Source organism: Saprolegnia parasitica (genome assembly GCF_000151545.1).
Source record: "Saprolegnia parasitica CBS 223.65 unplaced genomic scaffold supercont2.13, whole genome shotgun sequence".
NCBI lineage: Eukaryota > Oomycota > Saprolegniomycetes > Saprolegniales > Saprolegniaceae > Saprolegnia > Saprolegnia parasitica.
In genome coordinates this window covers 557360-573228 of record NW_012156407.1, presented here as the reverse complement: position 1 = coordinate 573228, position 15869 = coordinate 557360, and the positions used below count along the sequence as shown (strand labels likewise).

The 15869-nt window shown below is 58.3% G+C and overlaps 7 protein-coding genes across 7 annotated transcripts; 3 read left to right on the top strand and 4 right to left on the bottom strand.

The window, feature by feature from the left end:
* Positions 1-280: 280 nt before the first annotated feature.
* SPRG_04496 (hypothetical protein) lies at positions 281-3648 on the bottom strand. The gene is made up of 20 exons (XM_012343420.1): positions 3350-3648; positions 3237-3297; positions 3120-3183; positions 2935-3055; positions 2807-2890; positions 2633-2765; positions 2437-2577; positions 2288-2391; positions 2111-2245; positions 1980-2069; positions 1850-1935; positions 1634-1805; positions 1460-1576; positions 1294-1404; positions 1099-1248; positions 967-1052; positions 776-908; positions 667-732; positions 567-614; positions 281-518 (listed from the first exon to the last, which is right to left on the bottom strand). The coding sequence occupies exons 1-20, from the start codon at positions 3605-3607 to the stop codon at positions 336-338; spliced, it is 2343 nt and encodes a 780-aa protein (XP_012198810.1). The 5' UTR covers positions 3608-3648; the 3' UTR covers positions 281-335.
* A 624-nt stretch (positions 3649-4272) lies between these two features.
* Positions 4273-6218, top strand: SPRG_04495 (hypothetical protein; the record flags this gene model as incomplete). Its single annotated transcript, XM_012343419.1, has 5 exons — positions 4273-4774; positions 4819-5051; positions 5100-5532; positions 5585-5778; positions 5823-6218. The coding sequence occupies 5 exons, from the start codon at positions 4273-4275 to the stop codon at positions 6216-6218; spliced, it is 1758 nt and encodes a 585-aa protein (XP_012198809.1).
* Positions 6219-6923: 705 nt separating this feature from the next.
* Positions 6924-7959, bottom strand: SPRG_04494 (hypothetical protein). The gene is made up of 4 exons (XM_012343418.1): positions 7665-7959; positions 7429-7616; positions 7238-7381; positions 6924-7190 (listed from the first exon to the last, which is right to left on the bottom strand). The coding sequence occupies exons 1-4, from the start codon at positions 7897-7899 to the stop codon at positions 6978-6980; spliced, it is 780 nt and encodes a 259-aa protein (XP_012198808.1). The 5' UTR covers positions 7900-7959; the 3' UTR covers positions 6924-6977.
* A 408-nt stretch (positions 7960-8367) lies between these two features.
* SPRG_04493 (hypothetical protein) lies at positions 8368-9321 on the top strand. The gene is made up of 2 exons (XM_012343417.1): positions 8368-8878; positions 8929-9321. The coding sequence occupies exons 1-2, from the start codon at positions 8399-8401 to the stop codon at positions 9217-9219; spliced, it is 771 nt and encodes a 256-aa protein (XP_012198807.1). The 5' UTR covers positions 8368-8398; the 3' UTR covers positions 9220-9321.
* Positions 9317-10022, bottom strand: SPRG_04492 (hypothetical protein; the record flags this gene model as incomplete). Its single annotated transcript, XM_012343416.1, has 4 exons — positions 9317-9399; positions 9448-9558; positions 9623-9691; positions 9740-10022. 4 exons carry the CDS (start codon positions 10020-10022, stop codon positions 9317-9319), a joined length of 546 nt encoding a protein of 181 aa, XP_012198806.1.
* A 326-nt stretch (positions 10023-10348) lies between these two features.
* On the top strand, positions 10349-10770 carry SPRG_19661 (hypothetical protein; the record flags this gene model as incomplete). Its single annotated transcript, XM_012343491.1, has 4 exons — positions 10349-10378; positions 10428-10460; positions 10511-10564; positions 10606-10770. Coding segments are annotated over 4 exons (282 nt in total), but the record flags the coding sequence as incomplete, so codon positions are not given.
* A 216-nt stretch (positions 10771-10986) lies between these two features.
* On the bottom strand, positions 10987-13136 carry SPRG_04491 (urocanate hydratase; the record flags this gene model as incomplete). The annotated part of the gene is made up of 2 exons (XM_012343415.1): positions 10987-12057; positions 12123-13136. The coding sequence occupies 2 exons, from the start codon at positions 13134-13136 to the stop codon at positions 11098-11100; spliced, it is 1974 nt and encodes a 657-aa protein (XP_012198805.1). The 3' UTR covers positions 10987-11097.
* Positions 13137-15869: the final 2733 nt, after the last annotated feature.

Below are 15869 nucleotides of genomic sequence, written 5' to 3'. Positions count from 1 at the left end.
GTCGGTATCCGGATTTATTCGGATGCGGGCTCGGACGGTTTCGTTTGAAACACACCCGACGGCTTGCACTCCTCTGTCGGGTGGTCCCAGTACAGGAGCCTGCGTACGACCTCGAGCGAGCTAACCCTCGGCGAGTGGGATCCACCACGGGATGGATCTCTCCGTGCGCAGCTCACTCCCAACGACCAAGTGCTGGTACCAACTCCCACGCATTCAGGCGTAGCACTACGTATGCGAAGTCTTTGAGTTAGTTTTTGCTAATTTGATTTCAACGCGAACACTTTTGATTGATTGATTGATTTCAGTAGGACACAAGAGGAATCATCCAGGTGGACCTACGACGTGGTGCAAATGGTATCCGGGCCCACGTCGTCGATCGACGCAGAGGTGAGCTTGAGCATTGGCAGCGCTGGCGTGCTCCCCGCGGTCTCATGGCGCGGCGAAAGCGTCGCACCAAGGTTGGACGGGTACAGCTCGTCATAGTCGTCTTGCAGCGCCTGCAGCATGGAATTGGTGACCTACGCGTCATCATCGTCGACCTTGGTCGCATAAGTGCCATAGAGTACCTTGATTTTATTCGCTGCGTGCACGAGGTACTCGGGGTGCAGGATGAGCTACGCGTGGTCGTCAGCCATCTCCTTGTACAAAGGCATGTGTCGTGCATACCGCGCCGTCATCCAAGTTGTAGAAGAGATCCACGATCGCCTCCAAGTCCGCGGCGAGGATCGCCGACTACATGTACGTCATGTATACAAGACGCAATGGCAACGTCTACCTCGAGGTACGTGAGGAGCGCGAGCGCGACGCGGAAGATCATTTTCCAGCCGTACACGACAAAGCCGTCCATGACGCGGACGACGGCGTCCGGCGGCAGCGTGTCAAAGTTGGTAAAGAGTGTCATAAACCATCTACATCATGATAGATCGTTCTCACTCGAAGAGTCGTCGATAGAGGATGCAACCCTACCCCGAGGCACACATGCTCACATGAAAATCCTGTGCTTCAAAGTGCGCGTGGACGGCCGGCAACCACTGTTTGACGAGCATATGGAGCTGCACACACCGCTTACTTAGCGCATTATTTCGACGCCATACGGACCTGGAAGAAGCGCAAATTGAGCAGCGGGACGCCCGGCTTGTACATGTCCATGATCTCGTACGTGGGCGAGACCGCCATGGCCGCAAGGAGCCAAAAGGCCTGCGCTTCGTTCCACTCGACGTTGGCGAGCATAAAGGCCGCCAAAAAGTTCTATAAGATCTTCGCGCGCCAAGCAGCCACTACATGACGGCGTACCATGCCCTGGCAGTAGCCCACCGTCGCATTGGTGCTTGTAAACGCGCGAAGCACGTTGATGAGCGAGTCTTTCTTTGGCTCGCGGTCCAACCCTTCGTACGGGTCGGCTTCCTACGCCGATGGCACCTTGGACATTAAGACCGACGATCTCAAGGGATGTCGTTACCCGCTCGCGGCGCTTGGTCTTGCGCACGGCCGAGCGGCCAAACGTGCGCCCGACGTCCGCCACAATCTGCTTGTCGTGTTCGAGATTCCCGATCGCGCCGCAGCGTTCGAGAATGAGCTACACCCAGTGCATTCGTATCCATTTGGAAAACTATGTACAAGAAATGACACGTACACCGTACGCTTCCGACCATATCGGCGACGACTTGGGCATGATCGAGTACCACTGCACGGCTTGGTCCGAGTCGTACTCGAGGCTGAGCGCGGACGTGAGTGCTTCGGCCAGGTCGCAAATGAACTTGTTGGTGTCGCTGTCGCTGCAGAGGCGCGAAAGCCACATTTGCGGGCTATCCACAAGGCGAATTCAAGGAATGTGCAAGCTCCAGTCTACCGAAAACATGCGGGAAAGGCCTGCTGCGCAATGGCTTTTCGCTGCAAATCGTGCTTGGCAATGTACGCGTGCAGCGTCTTGCACGTCTACAAGAACGCTAAGTCGAAAGCGACGGGGCGGTGATGCGCACTTGGCTCAGCATGGCAAGGTCAAAGACGCTCAAGTACGGGAGCGCGCCCGCCGCGACCGGGTGCCACCGAATCTTCTTGTGGCGGATCGCCTACGACACGGTCTTGGACACGCAAGAAGCGTGAAGTATACCTCTTCGTAGACGACCATGGCAATGTGCAGCGACTCGAGTGCTTTCTTGGATCGGACCTCGGCCACTTTCAAGCACATTCCAAGCTGGCGGTGGGCGAGGCGCAGCTGGGCACATGCCTCGACCGACTCGCTTGGCTACACCACACGTCAACATGTAGCACCAAACGGAGTTCGGACCTTGAACTTGTGCGCCGGCGGCGTCTTGACCTCTTCCATCGTGCGCGACGGTGATGCGCCGAGCTTGGCGGCCGTGATTGCCTCGAGCTTTGCCACGTCACAGCCTGTCACAATGAGTTGTCGCCGCGTCGAATGCACAAAGTAAGCACCGAGGTGGGTGGCTTCCGCGCGCAGCTTGGCGACGACAGCCGCTTGTGCCGCGACCTGCGTTTCTGTGGTCTTGGCGAGCGCCTGGATCGCATCTTTGATGCGCCGGTTCTCCGTCACCAGCCGGCGTACTTCGGCGAGCCCTACACAGCAGCATCAACATCCGATGCCCGTCCACATCCAGATGATGTGGCTTGCCCTTGTCATTGTCGATGCTGGCCTTGCACGCGCCACAGACACGGTACTTGCGCGGCGGCGCACCTCGCGAGAGCAGCAGCTCGACCTGGGACGCCGTGCAGAGATGGCAAAAAATGTCAAAGCACATGCGACACTACGGCAACGATGATACAAATCGACCAAGTTGGTGCATACGTGGTGGCGTCGGTTGTGCACCGTGAAGGGCGCCTCGCACACGGAGCACGCCGAGCGCACGGCGTCGTCTTGCCAGAACCGGTCCTACGGCATGATCAGGCACCGCTCGTTTCTTTCCAAGCACCCACCTGGCGTGCGACCGGGAACTCGGACTGATCGTCCCAGCCTGGCAAGAGCCGATCCACGAGAACAACATACTCGTTCATCGCTGCTTCCGGCGCCATCTCGCCGAGCTTGTCCCACTCCCGCCTAAAACAAAACAGCAAACTCAGTCATCACAAGGTTCACCCAGTCATTGAGATCCGATTCATACATGACAGAGCCGGGGCCGTTGAGGTACCCGCCACAGAGTGCAAACCACGGCGTCGAATGGTGGGCTACAGAAACAAGCACACATGAATCTCCGCCGCCCGCACGACGACGCGAGTACCTTGGGCTGTGATGTCGCGCACCTCGGACGTCTTCTTTTCGCGATGAATCGCAGCCGGGCCCTAGTAGTACGCCAGGCGTTAGAGTACTGCCATTAATATCCATGCAGTCGACTTGTTCGATGTGGCACTGGATACTGAAGAGCACATCTTCGTGGGCCACGAGGCGCCGGGCCACATCAACGTCCACGGCGCGGTGCGACCCGTTGTAATACTTGTTGAAGATGGCCGAGACGACCGAGAGCGCGCGGTGGTACTTGGCCGGCACATCGTTCTCGGCCACAAGGCTGCTCGCGTCCACCGGCACCACCACTGACGGCTCGAACGAGAAGGACGGCCGAAGGTGCATCTGCGTCTTTGTAGCCAACCGCATCTTCTTCGTACAGTCGCTGTCGTTCGTATCTTTTGGATCGACTATACTCGACATTGTATACCATACAATGTCCAAGTCATTGGAACGGCCAGGTGGCGCCACCACCTGTGGCCGCGGACGGAGGTGCTGCCACGTATGGCACCTGTCGTTGGCGAGGAACGCTATCCAATAGGCAGTCGCTCGTACACTGTATGCATGCAAGACGTCCAGCGACAGGCGACCAACGTCTTTGCAAGGGCGACACCTTGGCCGAGGACTCGGTTGAGCGACGGACGAGATTCTTATCTAGTACGGCCCACCGCCACAGCTTTTACTTGTGGACGCGAGACGCCTGTGATTGGCGCCTCGCCCACATGGAGATGCCACGTGTTGCGGAGCTTCCTACAGGCATCCTGCTCGACACCTGGCCTCTGTATGCGTGGTAAAAGGCTCCAGAACTGCATCCGTGACACACGACAGGCGATTTTGTATAGACACGGCAAAGCCAGAAATTTCACTGGCGCGCGGCGCCGAGGCTTATTTTCGGCACGTTCGAAGTTCCAGAACTCGAAGTTGCCACGGGATTCGGTCGTTTGCATACAACCGTGCTGCTACATACAAAACCCAAGTCAAGACACCGGCCCGCACGCCAGCACGGTCATTTTGGATTTTGAGCGCGTCGAGACATGCTGAGCGCCGCGAGGAGCGACAGCCACTTTGCGGTCAAGAAGGAGTGGTTCTTTCGGCGCCTCCTTAGCGCCGACCCGCGCCAGCGCGCGAGCACTATGGACCAGCTCCGCGAAGAAGCCATGGCCATGGAGCCGTCGGTCTTGGAGGCGCACTTGCCCAGCATGTGGCGGTTGGCCCGCGAAGCGCCTCTCGCCGACATTCGCACCGGCTGCCGGGCGCTGCTCGCCGATATAGCGACTGAGCGCGGCCTCACGTTTACGCCCAAGTGCGCGCCAGCGAACGGCGCCGAGCCCACGGACGAAGACTCGGATGTGTCGTCGTTTTTCCAAAAGTCCGAGGTCATTGGCATCGTCAAGAACGACGACGAGGACCTCCAAGCCATCTTTACGCGCTGCTTCCTCCAAGGCGGCCGCGTCTCGCACTTGACGCGCATGCTGGCGTGGCACAAGCCGTACCTGCAGCTCTTTCGGTCGTCGATCACGTCCATCATGCTCAACGGTGCGATACGACGAAGATGCAAATGTGCTCATCTGCGTCTGTAGATGGCCCGCTCCCGCTCGAGTGGCGCAACTACATTGCGCTCATGGCCGCGGCCGAGTACCGGTGTCACTACGTCTCGATGATCCACCAACACTATTTTCTCGTGAATGGCGGCGACCCGTCCTGGCTCGACGGCCTCGACTTTGTGCCGGCCAAGCTCGCGCGCCTCCACAGCCTCAACGCGCTGCTGGCGCACCAGCCGTGGCTCATTACGAGCGATGACATCGCCGACCTAGTACGTGACGCCGCGACTCCTGCGTACCTAACGATCCACATCTTGTAGCTGGCATCCGACAGCGACGGGTCGTCGTGGTCCATCTCGGAGCTCGTGCACGCGATCATCGTCATGTGCATGTACCACTCGATGTGCAGCATCACGCTCGGCCTTGGCGTCGTCGACGAAGAAGACCTCGCGGTCCTCTCGAGCACGTCCAACCCCGACACGTACATTGGTGCGATCAACCGCCGAAGCAGCATTGGCAAGATGAGCGAGTGCGGCAGCGAGCTCGGGGCCAGCCCCGGCTACGACGTGGCGCGCATGGAGCTGGAGGAAGAGCTCTTGCGGCAGCGACTGGCCAAGGACGCCGAATTTACGCAAAGCGACGACGAAGACGCGCCCGAAGGCGACGCGACGTCCACCGAGAAGGACGACGACGACGAGGACATTGACGAAGAGGAGGAGGAGGAAGTGCCTTTTGAAGTGGCGGCCCTGCCGCGTACGTACCTCTGTGTCTTGTGCATGCCACTCTGACGGAGAGTATGGTGTAGCAAGCGGTCGTCTGCGCGGCTTGTCGTCGACGGCGCATCTGAAAGGCGAGCTGTGGCGCTACTGCAGCGAGACGTTTGTCGAGTACGTCGACTTTGACGTGCGGTCGCGCGAGTACAACGTGTTGCACACGGAAGACTTTTCGTGGGACGAGCACTGCTTCTCGCTCGTGAGTCGGTACTTTCCCGGCCAAGGCGTACGTCCTCCTCAACACATGCGCATTCTCTGAATTGAGTGTAGGGCCACATTCTGGAAGACCTCTTCAAGCTCACGCTCAAGATGACGTACCACTCGTACGGGGCCCATGCCACGGCCACCAAGAGCAACCAAGACGTGGAGGGCATGGACACGACGCCGTTCCGCCATGCGATCTGGTACTACGTGCACCGCATTTACGGCATTTGCCACGACGACTACGACTACAAGAACGTCAACATCTTCCTCAACCGCCCGACCAAGCAGTTTGTCAAGAAGGTCGCGTGCACGCCGTGGCGCGTGACGGCCAAGGACATTGAACACTTCAACCACACGCTGACGGCGTCGGAAAAGTGTCACGTGACGCTGCTCACGGCCGAGGCCCGCAAACAAGCCGGCCTCATGTATGGCCTGCGCGCGGTCATGCAGCACTTTTTATAAGGTCGGTCGCGTTTTCTTATTTAACAAACTGACACACAACACCATTGCGAATATATCCTGCTATTTCTGTCACCCCGTCGTGCCAGTACGCATGTACCCGTGGTCAGCTCCCCATCCCTTGGTCAGCCCCTTCCCGCGCTCTTCCTTCCCAAAGGGCAAAAGGCGACCGTGCGCCGTGCCGAAAATCCACGGAATTCCAGCTGGTTCCGTGGCAGTTTCGAAGTTCGAAGTGCACACGCCGCCCAAGTTCAAGTCGCAAGGACCCGTTGAAGTTGGGGTGGTTGTCACACCAAGTGTAGCTGGTGCGCCTCGTCTGGCCGATCCATTCGAACTGTAGCCTCCTTGTCTAGCTCCTTGCCTCCTTGCCTAGCTGCTACTTCTCTACCGAATTAGACTCTCTTTTGTATGGACGGTTGTTTGGCCTTTCCTTGGATATCTATTACCCGTACCTTGAGCGTGCGAGAGAAGCGGACGATGGTCTTTCTGTCCCGTGAGAGTAGGAAGGACCCAACTGCCAACTTCAAGCGTCATTCGAGGTGCTTCCCGGCGAGATTACGATAGCACCACCACCTTCAGTTCCTTGACCAGCGAGGAACCGAGAACGCTTGCTTTGACGCGAGCAGGATATGGTCGCACGCGTCATATAGTATGTCACGGGCCTTTCCAAGATGCACCGCATTAGCCGCGCGGCTTCCACAGGTCACAGGTGCACGAGAGGAATCTGTCGTTAAGCAATTCTCTTGGGTGCAGCCGGTATGGCTACTCCTTTTCCTCCGATGACTCTGGACTTGGTCGAAATGACGTGACAAGCTCTGCGTGGCTCGGATCGCGCAGCTGCGTCATGAGCAGGCGTACGAGCGAGTCGAGGCTCTCGGGCGTCTCGCGATCGTCATCGCCGTCGTCAGTTAGCATCTCGATGCAAGCAGTGCTGCCCAAGTCCGTCGCGAGCGCCTCCAGCGTATCCAAGCGCATCTACAAGATACATCGTGGTCGATCAATGAGGTCGACATGCGTCGCACGGTCGAGAGGATGGACGCGAAGAGCGGAGTCTTTGCGGATGCCGCCAGAGAAGGGTCCTCCGACCCATCCACTTGGGCAAGGAAGGCGCCCATGACATCATCACCCATGGAGGCGTCTGGGGCATGGTGGTCGCCAACGGGTTTCTAAGGCCACTTGTAATAGCGCGGCTTCCGGAGCGAGAGTGTAGTACCCGGTACACGACGAGGCGCGCGCCTGTTACTGCATCAAATTCGCCGCTGTATTCGGCAAAGCCCAAGCGCTGCGCGAACCGCTCAGCGGCGTCGGACGGGACGCACGAGAGTGCGAGGTACCGACTGGTTTCCTTTGCCTCCGATACGAGGAAGCGCTCAGCAGCGCGCACAAGGTCCGACCCTGTACCTACGAGATCCACATCGACATATAGACGTGCAAATAAAGATGAAGCACCTTGGCTGCGGTGGATGGGATCGACAGCGAGTGCATCAATCACCGCCACGTCTTGGTCTCGTAGAAGCACGAGAACGCCGATGGGACCCGAGGTTTCCGCGACAAAGACATGCTTCTGGCCAATATGGGTGGGCTCCGTAGAGAGCTTACATTGAGCAGAGCCGAGCGCATGCAGCAGCAGCTCGATATCGGCGTGCTCCTGCGGCGAGGCCAAGCGGATCGCAGCGCGGCCCATTGTGTTGTTGTTGCCGTGTCCGTCGGGCCAAGATTGTATTTTCTGGAAATCTTTTAATGCATTTACTCTTTTATCAATACAAAGAGTAGTATTCCTGTATGAAATAAATTGACGAGATTCTAGAAGCCCGCGTCCGATTGGTGCCTTTTTAGCATTCATGCTTACAATTTCAAAGTAATAGAATGCCATTGGATGCGGCGATGCCATTGGCTGAAATCGAGATTAATCACGTTTCGACTAACAAATGTAAATGACGTTGTGACTGCTTGCGCTCAAAGCGCAAGCATACTGCCAGCTCCTCTACTATGCTCATCCACAGTACCGATTGATTAATAGTAGGTACCTTTGTGCATGGACTACTACACGGTAATAGTAGTCCGTGTCGTGCAGCGTAGTATTTGTTGTTTACAGTGTTAGTCGCTTAGTCGGTCTCGCCACCGCAGGTTATCCGGATAGTCGACAGGCGTGGATTTTAGTTTCGAGCTTGCGACGGAGAAGCATGAACGTCTTTGGCTTTGGCAACCTGCGCAACCGCGCCGCCAACGATGACAGCGACAGCGACGAAGAGAAGCAGTCGTACTACACTGGTGGCACCAACTCGACGGGCGGTGGCAGCGGGCTGAGCGTCTATGGCAACCCCACGGGCGGCCCTCCGAGCATTGACAACATCATCTCCCGCGCCCAGCAGCAAGGCGCCCAAGGCGACGCGTCGGCGACGCCGTCGCACGTTATCACGTTTTACGCCGACGGCTTTACGGTCGATGATGGCGAGTACCGGCGCCGCGATGACGAGAACAACCGCGAGTTTCTAACCGCGATCGAGCGGGGCGTCGTGCCCCGGGAGCTGGAAGCACTGCACTCGCGCGGCCAGCACGTCGACATTTCGCTCGTCGACAAGCGCACAGAGCAGTACAAAGAGTCGGCTAAGCCCAAGTACGCTGCGTTCGCGGGCGAAGGCCAATCCATGGGCGCCACCAAGGTATAGCGAGTGATTGCCTCTTCTGCATGCGCACATGATCCTTTGCACAGGTCGAAGCGGCTGCGATTGTAAGCGATGCACCCACCGCGCTTGCGCCCGTCGACACGACAAAGCCGACGACAGTGATCCAGATCCGTCTCGCCAACGGCGGCCGTGTGCGCGAGACCTTCAACACGACACATACCGTGCGCGACATCCACGCTGTGCTCCACCGCGAAGGCGCGACAGGTCAGGCGTATGTGCTCATGGCCGGGTTCCCGCCCAAGCCGCTCGTGGGCATGGACGAGACGCTCCAGGAAGCGGGACTGCTCGGTGCTGCGATCACGCAAAAATGGGCCTAATGCTTACGTCGCCAGCGACTTCTTACGCAGATATAACGCTAAAAAGTGCGCGGGTTGGCCTAGCATCCCATCGTCGACGAAGCGCGGCTCGTCGGAGTTACGTACCAATACTGATCTGGTTGATTTGCCATGACGCCGCATTACAGTCGATATATGGCGCCCGGGATGCATACGAGCCATCTAGATCGCCATGGCAAGCGGAACAAAGGACCATGAGGAGGAGCGTACTCGAAAAGACAAAGCACGCGCCGTCGGCGGTGAGCACACGGTGGATTTCGTCCATCATCTGGCCAGCACCAGCGCTGTTGGCAACGCCGCAGACGACCGCATCCAAGACGCCTAATGGCCATCGCACGAGGGAAGGGATTGCTCGAATGGTACAAATTGAACATGGTCTGCATACCCTTGTCGATCACGGCGTCAAACGACGCGCTCGGGAAGGCCGCCATGTCGCGCGCGTCCATGAGCACGTCTACGACAGGCGAAAGCAGTGCTTACTTGGATACGATTGGCCACGTACACTTGGGCGCAGGCCGGCCGTCCATGGGCGGCGCCTGGCGCTGCGTCACGATGCGAATGGCCGCGGGCGAAAAGTCCATGCACGTGATGTCATGGAAGCCCGCGGCGAGCATGTCGTGGCCCATCGAGCTCGTGCCGCAGCCCAGGATCAAGATGCGCTCGGCCTTGGACGGTTTGAAGAACGGCTCGAGGCCTTTCTGGATGACGCCGTACGGGAAGTAGACATCCCGCGACGTCCGATTGCCTGCTGATGTACCGCGCGTCCCAGTACTCGACGCTGCCATAGTCGACCTGCCGGTGCATCCCAACGCCCGTTGTTCTTTTTGGTGGTGCTCTCACGCCTAAATATGCATGGAACTGGGCATTGAATTGAGATAATGGGGTGCTACGACGACCTGCTTTGCGCCAGCGTAGAGCACGAAACGACCCCTATATCGGAAAGACGACGAACCCAACTTGAAGTTGTGGGCCGAGGCGATAGGTGCACGTCGTCGTTCTCAGGACGGAAGAACGCTCGCCATCGATTCACGGAATGCAGTAGCGGCAGTCGGAGTAGCTCTGGCCATGGGGCAAGAAGGGGCACCTGCAGTCGAGCATTATTGAGCCGAGCATGAAGAACACATCCACCCACACAACCGAGGTCGATCGCACACCTCCTGGGCAGCATGGCACTGATCGCGTCCAAGTAGATCGACGACGACCTCGACCAACTGCTACGCCAGGTCGTCCACGCCGGTGCCTCGAGCGACTCCTGACGACATCTCTATTGTAGATGGCCGAGGACACGTCAAGGATGAACGACTTTATTGGCTTCATGCTGACAGAGGTGCGTGCGCGACACGAGTGCTTCATGTCATTTCAATACAGAACCAAACACCCGAGCTGCGCCCCATCAACCTCGTGCCCTCGACAGTGACGCTACAAGCCAAAGCATCCCTCACCACCGAGAAGGGACCACCTCGCGTCTCGAGACGCCGAGCCATCAAGCCACCTCGGTCGGCCACGGCGACAAGTGATCGAGAGCCCTCCAACGTAGACTGTGGACCGCTCCAATACATCGCATTTCATTTCATTGAGATGTCCACCGTAGTCTGACGTAACCCGGCATACTTTGATCTACGACGCGTCCTTTACTAGGCCGATCGTGCATCTCTCATCTGACATATATTCCAGTCGGTAGCAACGCGTCCTCCAAGAGACTGTAGCGCACTGGTCCCGCCTGCAGCATGGCGAGCTTTGGAGCAAACGCCTCTCGTTCAATCCAAAATCCATTCAACTACACTTTTCTACTAACCACTTGTCCATTCTTCGGCGACCAGACTCAGTCTCCAGTCAAGACCCATCGTCGGTCCCATGGACCTACTGAAAGGTCGCGTCGCACACGCGCTTGATAAGGTCGTCGTCGGCGGCCTGGGGCATCGTGACGGTGAGGAGCGGGTCGACCTCCATCTCGCGTGCGATCGCAAAGCACGCGTTGTCATTGCGGCCCCACGCGCGGCGCGAGACGCCGTTGTTGACGTCCCAGCGCAGCATGCTCGCGGCCTTGCGCTCCGCGGCCTGCGACCCATCGAGCACGTGGCCGAACCCGCCGTTCATGACCTGGCCCCAGCCGCAGCCGCCGCCGTTGTGGATCGAGACCCACGTCGCGCCGCGCGCCGCGTCGCCAATCACGTTGTGGATCGCCATGTCGGCGCAGAACATCGAGCCGTCCGTGACATTGGACGTCTCGCGGAACGGCGAGTCGGTACCCGAGACGTCGTGGTGGTCGCGCGAGAGCACGACGGGCGCCGAGAGCTCCCCGGACGCGATCGCTTGGTTGAGCGCGATCGCAATGCTGGCGCGCGCGTGGCGGTCAGCGTACAGAATGCGGGCTTGCGTGCCGACGACCATCTTGTTTTCGTCCGCGGCCTCGATCCAGCGAATGTTGTCGCGGAGCTGCGCGGCCACAAGCGGCGGCGCGGTCGCGAGGTACTCCTTGAGGATGCGACCGGCGATCGCGTCCGTCTTGAGCAAGTCGGCCTCCAAGCCCGACGTGCACACCCAGCGGAACGGACCAAAGCCGAGCGAGAAGATGTCGCCCATAATGTCCTGCACGTACGACGGGTACTTGAAGCCGTCTTCCAAGTCGTCCGACTTGTAAATGTCGGCGCCGGCGCGGCTCGCCTCGAGCAAGAACGAGTTGCCATAGTCCCAAAAGTACATGCCTTTGGCCGTGAGTCGGTTGATCGCGCCCACGTGGCGAAGCAGCGACGACTGCACGAGCTCCTTGAAATGCGCCGGGTCCGACGCCATCATCTTGAGCGCGTCGTCGAACGAGAGCTGGACGGGTAGTACCCGCCGTTGTACGGGTTGTGCAACGACGTCTGGTCCGAGCCGAGGTCCACGAGGTGCTCGCCCGCGTCCGCCGCGTCCGCGAGCGCCTCCCAGAGGTCCACGACGTTGCCGTGGTACGCGATCGAGACGACGCGCTGGTCCTTGCGCGCGGACCGGATCATGTCGAGGCACTGCGGCAAGGTCGTCGCGATCTCGTTGACCCAGCCCTGCGCGTGGCGCTTCTCGATGGCCGCATAGTCGACCTCGGCCGTGACCGAGATCATGCCGGCAATGACACCGGCCTTGGGCTGCGCGCCCGACATGCCGCCGAGACCCGACGAGACGTACACGACGCCCTTCATGCTCTCCTTCCCGAGGTACTTGCGCGCCGCGTTCATGACCGTGATGGTCGTGCCATGCACAATGCCCTGCGGGCCAATGTAGCAGTAGCTGCCGGCCGTCATCTGGCCATACTGCGTGTTGCCCATCGCGTAGAGCTTGTCGTACATCTCGCGCGTGCTGTAGTTGGGGATCATCATGCCGTTGGTCACAATCATGCGCGGCGCGTCCGGCGACGACGGGAAGAGACCCGCGGGGTGGCCCGAGTAGAGCACGAGCGTCTGGTCCTCCGTCATCTCCGAGAGGTACTTCATGACGAGGAGGTACTGCGCCCAGTTGGAGAAGACGCTGCCGTTGCCGCCGTACGTGATGAGGTGCGCGGGGAACTGCGCGATCGCCTTGTCCAAGTTGTTCATGATCATCATCATGATGGCCTTGGCGGATGTCGTCTTGGCCGGGTACCAATCGACCGGGTACCCCTTCATCTCGTACTCGGTGGGCCGGAAGCGGTACATGTAGATGTGGCCCTCGTCCTTGAGCTCCTGCGCAAACTCGGGCGCGAGCGTCGCGTGCCACGACGACGGAAAGTACCGCAGCGCGTTCTTGATGGCGAGGCGCGTCTCGCGCTCCGTGAGGTTGGGCGTGCGCACGGGCGCCTGCGGCACGGTCATGTCCTTGCCCGGGTGCGCCGGCAGCGTCTGCCCGAGGCCGCGCGTGAGCACCTGGAGGACGGTCGGGTTGGTCATGCTGCTCTGGTCGAGGCAAATTCGAAAATGATCTTGATGGCCAACGCCATGTCCCCAAAATAGCACCGGGCATACAAACACCAAGCTTATTGGGCGCCACCTGCGCTGGAGAGTGGGATCGCCATCATCCACTTCAACGTGGCAATTTAAAACGACGCGCGACTTGTTTTTATACAGCACGGTTGTATTTAAATATGCAAAGGTGGCATACATGCAGTGTCTCTTGACACGCTTTTTTATTCTCAAGAAGCACGAAAAACACCATTGTATTATGCGCTGGAGCCCGCAATGAATTCCAATTTAGATCACGACGATGCGACCGTCGGCCGATGGCGAATATGGCGCCAGCGCCAATAATACGAACGCCCTTTCTACGATACAAGAATCGACTCCACGAGCGTCCAAGCAGCAGCCGACGCACTCGCTCACGCACGTCGCTAATACGATGCCGGCGCTCATATAGGCAGAGAGAGACCGAGAGCGCGAGGTCGGCCGACGCCAAAACACCTGGCGTGACGTGTGGACCTCCGGCGCTGTTTCGGAACCGGATCTATGATGCGAATATCGACAACATGCGTTTCCGTCCTGGCTTCTTGATGCGAATACAGACGCACTCGGGTTGGCAGAGAGCGCCATCACCGCACAGACATAATATACGCAGAAGGTGTACAGCACATGGCTGGAGAAAGATCCATCGTCGACACGGTGGCGTAGGGTCGCCACGGTCGACCGACTCGGAAGAAGGAGTGTTGTGGCTTTGTCTGCTACGTCAAAGCGGCCATTGCAGCGGCGACACAGGCGAAGACAACCGTGCGCACCGCCCATCCAGCACCAATCGTTGCAGGAGACCAAGGGTCTAGAGTAACAACAAAAATCATTGTTTTGCAAGCAACGCATGGTGCCAGTCATCCGCATTGAATCCATCGTGTCAACGTGATGTCCAGTGTTGATGCAGCGTACTAGGCCATGTAGTATGGGCTAGAAGCGCAGGGCTTGACCACTGCAGGCGCTGAAGGCCTCTGCGGTATGTTGGGCACTTGCAGGCGGCCCGGTGGCGCCAGCGGTGGCAGCTACGTGGCGCAGCGCTCGTAGCGTGCGACGTTGGCGATATAAATCGGACTAGAAAAGCCAAAGACGGCTTTGCTGCTGATCGTCCCTGATAGTCTAGGCGGTTAGGATGCAGCGGCTTTGCTGCCGACAATGAAACGTGATGGCGGCGCTGCTGCAAAGTGTGTTGTGTGCTCATACAGGTAGCCCTTGAATGCAACGCAGAGCTCATATCGATATGACAATACTGGCGACACGGCAGTCATGAAGGGCGGGAGATGCGCTGCTTGCCTTCACCTGGATCACTCTACACCTAGTCACAAACGATAAGATGGCACCTCGGGCCGAGGCGAGCAGCCGAATCGGCCGCAGTAACCTCACGGCATCTCCCTGCGACCTGGTCCAAGGACGGCCACGACAATTGTCCTTGGACTCGGACTACGGCGCTCGACCCGAGAATTTCGTAAATGAGCAACGCGTTGACATGGTTTTACATGGGAAAGGATGTGGAAATGGTAAAAGCATTGTTGATGTTTCTCCATCGCACTGGCTCGGATGCCTCTCCCTAGATTGCCGTTTGTCGGTATGTAGCACAACCAGAGGTATCGATGCAGCTTCTTGACAAAGCCGAGCGGCGCGAGAACGGTACGACTGCGCACGTCATGCGCCACCGGGCCACATACTGCTCCTGCCTACAAGTGCCCAACATACCGCAGAGGCTGGCAATAAGCCTTCGGCGCCTGCAGTGGTCAAGCTCTGCGCTTCTAGCCCATACTACATGGCCTATTAGTACGCTGCATGAATACCACTGGACACCACGTTGACACGATGGATTCGATGCAGACGTCTGGCATCATGCGTTGCTTGCAAAACATTGCTTTTTGTTGTTACTCTAGACCCATGGTCTTCTGCAACGATTGGTGCTGGATGGTCGGTGCGCACGGTTGTCTTTGCCTGTGTCGCCGCTGCAATGGCCGCTTTGACGTAGCAGACAAAGCCACAACACTCCTTCTTCCGAGTCGGTCGACCGTGGCGACCCTACGCCACCGTGTCGACGATGGATCTTTCCCCAGCCATGTGCTGTACACCTTCTGCGTATATTCTGTCTGTGCGGTGATGGCGCTCTCTGCCAACCCGAGTGCGTCTGTATTCGCATCAAGAAGCCAGGACGGAAACGCATGTTGTCTATATTCGCATCATAGATCCGGTTCCGAAACAGCGCAGGAGGTCCACACGTCACGCCAGGTGTTTTGGCGTCGGCCGACCTCGCGCTCTCGGTCTCTCTCTGCCTATATGAGCGCCGGCATCGTATTAGCGACGTGCGTGAGCGAGTGCGTCGGCTGCTGCTTGGACGCTCCGTGGAGTCGATTCTTGTATCGTAGAAAGGCAGCGTTCGTATTCTTGGTGCTGGCGCCATATTCGCCATCGGCCGACGGTCGCATCGTCGTGATCTAAATTGGAATTCATTGCGGGCTCCAGCGCATAATACAATGGTGTTTTTCGTGCGTCTTGAGAATAAAAAAGCGTGTCGAAGAGACACTGTATGTATGCCATCTTGACATATTTAAATACAACCGTGCTGTATAAAAACACGTCGCGCGTCGTTTTAAATTGCCACGTTGAAGTGGATGATGGCGATCCCACTCTCCAGCGCAGGTGGCGCCCAATAAGCTTGGTGTTTGTATG